The 6,277-nt window shown below is 36.8% G+C and overlaps 1 protein-coding gene across 2 annotated transcripts in view; it reads right to left on the reverse strand.

The window, feature by feature from the left end:
• gpc2 (glypican 2) overlaps positions 1–6,277 on the reverse strand; it is a 28,447-nt gene that overhangs the window by 20,342 nt on the left and 1,828 nt on the right. Inside the window, exons 2-3 of one of the 2 annotated variants that reach the window (XM_030146370.1) lie at positions 1,865–2,130; positions 159–317 (exon numbers count right to left, since the gene is read on the reverse strand). In XM_030146370.1, coding sequence (XP_030002230.1) covers positions 159–317; positions 1,865–2,054 — 349 coding nt within the window. In that variant the 5' untranslated portion in view covers positions 2,055–2,130. Of the gene's footprint in view, positions 1–158; positions 318–1,864; positions 2,376–6,277 lie in introns of those variants that run through there. The other variant, XM_030146369.1, reaches the window with a different exon arrangement.

Genomic DNA, 6,277 nt, shown 5'->3' on the forward strand with positions numbered 1-6,277 from the left:
AGAATAAGATGAGAGAAAGGAAAGTACAATTTGTGCTCAGTTGAATCCAGACTCCATGGAGAACTGCACCTATTACAGTTCTTCTCAATCAATTTCAACCTTGACAATGTTCTCAACAGAAGTAAATATCTGTACAAGGCCCAGAGTCAGCCTCTCACCATCAAACCTGCGGTGTCTCTGTGTAAATGTAGTCAAAAGGAACTGGCTGTTGTCTTCAACAGCTTTGAGGTAGTCCCTCTCACTCTGAAGGGCCAGCGTCTCCTCCATCTGACTGGAGCAGCAGGTGTAGTCCTGAGGACAGAGCCGCAGGTGCTCACCTGGACCAACACAAAACCACGACTCATTAGGATTCATCACATGTTTGTAAAACTAAGCAGAAAGAGAATGTGCTTTCAGCTCATCGTCATATAGTGATTCAACCTAAACAAAGACCAAGACTTATCCGCATTAACACAGTAGTTCTGTTCTCATGTTAAAACACAGAGGAAGTCAGTTCCTTCACTCAGCCTGTTCTGTCACTGTGGGGAAATCTTATCAGAGATAGAGGTGTGATAGAAAATTGTAATTTCCCTGCATGAATTATTCAGCTTCAATCTGTCTCTCTTTGTCATCTCAGGTTGGGGCTTTGATTTGCCAGAGGTAATGATATGCAAGCAGCGGCAAGGAGATAAAAACACTGCATTCAGTGTGTGGAGAAGGTCTGATATCTTTGTTTTTAATATATTTTACACCCGACACAAAACACTGCTGTTAATTCTGTCGAAAGTCTCATTCCCAACTCCACCCTGGCTGATGTTTTGTCTGCCTCTTTTGTTCTCTCTACGTGTCTGACTATTAGCCCTCTCTCATCCCTCTATTTCCATTTCTAAACTGCCTCTCTACATCCTTCCCTCTCTCGGCCATCTGCTCCCCTGGCCCACGGGACAGTGAGCCAAGACTCAGGCAGTGATAGCCCAGTGCGCACACATGAACACGCATGGAAAATCAATCAATATTTCACTTGGGTCTGTGACTCAGACTCTGTGAGCTGAATTGCGGCAAATAAATCCTCAAACATATATTTTACTTGCACTTGCATCAGTAAAAGTGGGCCTGGCTGAACACTACTGTCATGTAAATATAACCTTCAGAAACTCTACTTATCAGTCACTTTCATATTCTCACAAATGTCCATGTAAAATCTATACTCTGTCTTATTATCAGCTCCATGTCTATTCCACAAGCCCCCCCCCCCCCCCCCCTTCTCATCAAAACTTCAAATGATCAAAATCCAACTGTTTGTAATCCACATTATTTCCTCTAATTCCACAGATAAGATTATCACTAGTCACCAGAGCCTATGGGTATATGCAGGGATTTAGCAGTGGGCCACTAGGAGAAGACTAATTAGGGGCGAGGTTCTTTGTTGCACCGGTGTTGGCAATTTGCTCATCCCCTTAATCATCCTATTTGAACGGCACATGGGGGAGGAGGGGGTGGTGTAACCTGTTTTAAACCCACCATGGTATTGTCTCTCCTGAGGAAAACTCTCCATGATACATCCAATAATATCTCTCTAGTGAGTTTTGAGCAACCTTATACTTTTGGATCACACTTTCTTATTGTAACTTAATGTCTGTGGTAATTAAATGCACTTTTTTTTTCTTTTTTTTTTTTTTTTTTTTTTTTACTGAACAGTAAGTTTCTGGTGACCTTATTTTATGCGTAAAGCTGACGCACATCCACATCCATCCAGTTCTGCTGCATCATTTGACCAGGTTTATTCCATCTATTCTAGACAATAGCTTTATATTTCTATCTAACAGTCCTGTGGTGCGTCTGCTGGGTTAATGTATTCCTGCTGCAGACCAAATGCAGATCTTACCAGAGATTTGAGTCAGCGGTGCGGTGCCTGTGCTGTACCCCTTCTCCGAGTACACCTGCCGGGTGTCAGCGCAGCTCCTCCCCGCAGCAGCCACGGGGCTCCGGGTCCACACCAGGGCATAGACCGCGGACAGAAGCACCAGCACTGGGTACTTTTTGGGGAAACATTGCAGGGGATCCATTCTCCTCATGGGACCAAAATAATAATAATAATTTTAAAAAAAAAACAGACTGCAAAGATGGCCTGTGTGGCAAAACAATCTGAGGCTGCAGCAAATTTCACTGAATAAATGAATGAATGGTTCTGGGGCAAGAAAAAGTAAAAATATAAACAGTGTCCCAAATCGTCAGTCGTTTAAAATAGTCATAGTTTTCCCCAAAAGGTGAACAGATGCATCCGGGTTGGGTTTGTTCATCACGCATATGTTTCCATCGGCCGTGTCCAATTAATTTGTCCTTCCGGAGAGAGACGCCGTTAAATGTAAGGGAGTGTGAATGGGACACTCCCGACCCACTCAGCATCATCCGACGACTAGAGCGCGTCAAGCCCACGGAGATGGAGCCACGAACACACCTCCGCAAAAAGATGAGAAGTGTTTCCAAAATAAAGGCACATTAGGAGGCAGTGGTTCTCAAACTTTTTACAGTGGAGTGCCCCATATTTTTAGTCAAGTACCCCCAACTCTGTTAAGCAATTTTGATTATAAATAAATAAATAAATATTAATAAAAAATAATAATTAATAATAATAATTTAACCCTTTCATGCACAAATTATGAGAACCTTAATCAAATTTTTTTCCTGAGTGTTTTTATTCCTCTTTAGGCATGAAAAAAAAAACAATGTGATAGAAAATTTTCTTCTGAAAAATAAATAAAATAAAATAAAAATATATTTTTTAAAAATTTAAAAATACATTTAAAAAAGTAATAACAAAAAAAAATTCTTATGAACCTGTTTTTCATGAAGTTGCAAAAATATCTACTCAGCTGGACACATGTTTAATTTTTGACACACAGAAACATGTATTTACTGATAAATTGTGTGAAAACTGTGGGGAAGGCTTGTGATTCTGGGGGTTTATCCTCAGGAGAGATCTACATAATGTTACCAATTCATGTCAGAAAAGACATGTAGTGTCTTAAAACTCTAATAAAGATATGTGTTAAAAAAAAATAAAAAATAAAAAAAAAAAACGAAAAGAGCAACAAAATCCATGAATATACAAGAGAGCAGCTGTAGAATAGCTGTCCACTGTAGTGACCACTATGCATGAAAGGGTTAAAAAAAAAAAAAAAAGGCAAAATTTGTTCATATGTCAAAGGTGTCTGTTTATATTTTCAAAACTTTGTAAACAACACATTTAAGTGTAATATTTAAAAAAATAACAAATCTTTATAGGCAAATTTTGTCCAAAATATAAACTGAAAAGCACCCTCTTTCTTTGCAAAGAAAAATAAATTAAATGGTTATGAATGAATAAATGAACCTTTCATCTGCAAAAAAAAAAAAAAACTACTTAATTACTCAAACTCATTTTCAACTAGAAGCACTTGGAGAGCACAGACCTCCGCCAAGACAGATCAGTGGGCCCCCGTGGCCCCAACCCCCCCACCCCTGATCAACACCAAAATTTAATAATTTGTTCCTTGTGCCAGTATCAACATTTCCTGAAATTTCATCCAAATCCGTTCATAACTTTTTGAGTTATCTTGCACACAAACAGACAGACAAACAAACCAACGCCGGACAAAAACATAACCTCCTTGGCGGAGGTAATAATGTAAAATAGAAATGTTCTTCAAATGTTAACAAAGCTTAAGCAAGATGACAGACAATAACAATAACATAAAAAATAAAAATATTGCAATGAAATAAGGTCAGGAATGTCAGTTTTATTATATAAATGTATTTATTGTGTTTTATATTACAGCATTAATGCTCATTATTTATTTTGTATTCAGTACTTGATGATTTATTTAATGTATTTTTCCCTGTAAAAGTTCAAGTACCCCCTGGGCTTCTGCTGAGTACCATACTTTAGGAACCCCTGCGTTACAACATTCGATTATACTCGTACTCAAGGTCATGTAGGAATCTAGTGAATATTTGGAAATGGATGGTCTATATTCATTTATTACAGTACTAAAACAATAATGTAGAAATAATCTATGTAATACTGTCTCTTTAACTGGAACTTCCTTTGTATAAACACATAGATGTAAAATGTCTGTATCCAGCAATTAATGGTATAAATACATTTTTGGTTATAATTGTTCACCATGTAATTTTCTATGGACAACTCAGTAGCCCATAACAGTCCTTTGTCTCCAGATTACCTTTAGATATCAGTTGTTGTTGTTTTTTTTTTTTAATTTACACATTCTCTACAGCTTATTTCTTGATTAAGTATGTAAAGTGAACAAGTCATGTCATTTGCCCAATATTTGCTTCACATTTCCGTACAAGAAAACTCTCATTTACAAATTACAATTATGAAAAACGTAGGTTTTCCACTATTTTATCAAAGTGGTCCAAATGCCCAAGTCATATCTTTGGCCAAATTGTGATATCTGTATAAAAAGAAGCAGCAGTGTTAGGAGAGTAAAGTTGCATAGATATCACAATTTGGCCAAAAATATGACTACAGTTACGCTATGAGGATAAAGATATCTAATTTGTGTATTTGTTTGGGGTTTTTTGGAGGCTGGCAATACTCAGTTATAGGGCATGAATTGAGAGGATGATACCACAACAGGCTAGTTATTTGAGTTTGTGTAGAAATGCAGTTTCTGAGATTTCTGTGAAATTTTGTTTTGACATGAATGGTAACCTAAGGTTAACTTAGACAAAAATTATGAGCTGTTTAATAATAATAATAATAATAATAATAATAATATAATGATACATTTTATTTGTATAGCGTTTTTCATAGAACTCAGACACTTTACATGCAGCAGATCAAAACATAAAGAAGACTCAAAACCATGTAACGACCCTCTTTTTTTCCCTTAAACTTACCTTTGTAGAAAAGCTGCAGAATAAGTGCCACCATGCTTTCTTTTAAAGTGCTCATATGGAATTTCTGCACAGAGGATGACAATTTTGTATTTGGATCAAATAATAGAAAAAGATGACGTTTTAAGAGATGTGATGCAAGCTGTTCATTTTTATTATTTTACAGAAGAAAAAATAATAACACACATTATTGAAGTAAAGTAGTGGTTTTATTTTGGAGGCTGTAACCAGAAGTGGTGTGTTTTACTTTGGCTGTCTTGACTCTGGTCAAAGCCCATCCAGCACTGCCTGAACAATGGGCCATGCTGAGGAAGGACCATTAGGGGGAGAGGGGTGAGGAGCCTGTGGTGGAGGGGTGAGGTGAGGTGCAGCCTGCTCATATGTGGTCTGTGGGTGCAGCTGAGCCTCACACCTCATGTTCATACAGACAGAACAGACAGCATGAAAGCTCTGACTCACATGGAACACAGTAGATGAAAGTGCATATGTTAATACTTAATTGAGGATAATATTAACAAGGTATGCACACGAACACAGTAATATATTCAGTTAATTTAAAACAATGAAAATTCAGTGACCAATCTAAAATCCGATACAAAACATATCTTTTCATTTACCACAGTACTGATAACATCCACATTCAGAAACTTTTTTTTTTTTTTTTTTTTTTAACTTTAAAAAAAAAAAAAAATTATTATTGAACTATATTAAGAACAGCAATGCAATCAAACATTACAGGTAACTAATAGACAATGTATAAAATTTAATAAAAAAGATAGCACAATTATTGAAAGGGGGTGTTTATATTCTAATTTAAAGAATTTTTGGTACATACTAATGGATTTTGTTGCTTTTTTCCAAATTCAGTAACTGTTTATTTACTTTGTATTCATCATACATTACTTTCTGGGAGATGTGTTATTTGCTGAAATTAAAATACTAATCTCATCGTTTCCATCCAAGCAGCCAATCACCATCAAGATATTTTTTGGTAGATCCAATCATCATCCTCTGCGATGCACCGCCTTCCAGTTGGAATCATCGATAATAGCTTGGCGTTGATTGCATTTTAGCGCCTTTCTGTTTCAACGGGGGAGAGATTAGAGACCGACAAAACCAAAAAACAAAAGCGTAAAGTGGTCAAAGAAGCGTGACTAGTGTTATTACCAGTAGAGGTGTAGTTAGTTTGCTAATTGTGGTGGGTTTTTCAAGTTTGGTTGTAGTAGGTAAGTAGTTAGCTAGCCAGTGTTAGCTAACGTAGCTAATGTCAAGGCTAACATCCCTCAGTTTAGCTGTAGATTCACAATCGGATATGATTAGTTAACTCACATTTAAAGTAATTATTCGACCATAGAAACTTAGGTTTTATGGTAGACTAGCTGTGTGTGGCTAGGTG

This window comes from Sphaeramia orbicularis, chromosome 10 (genome assembly GCF_902148855.1).
Source record: "Sphaeramia orbicularis chromosome 10, fSphaOr1.1, whole genome shotgun sequence".
Taxonomy (NCBI): domain Eukaryota; kingdom Metazoa; phylum Chordata; class Actinopteri; order Kurtiformes; family Apogonidae; genus Sphaeramia; species Sphaeramia orbicularis.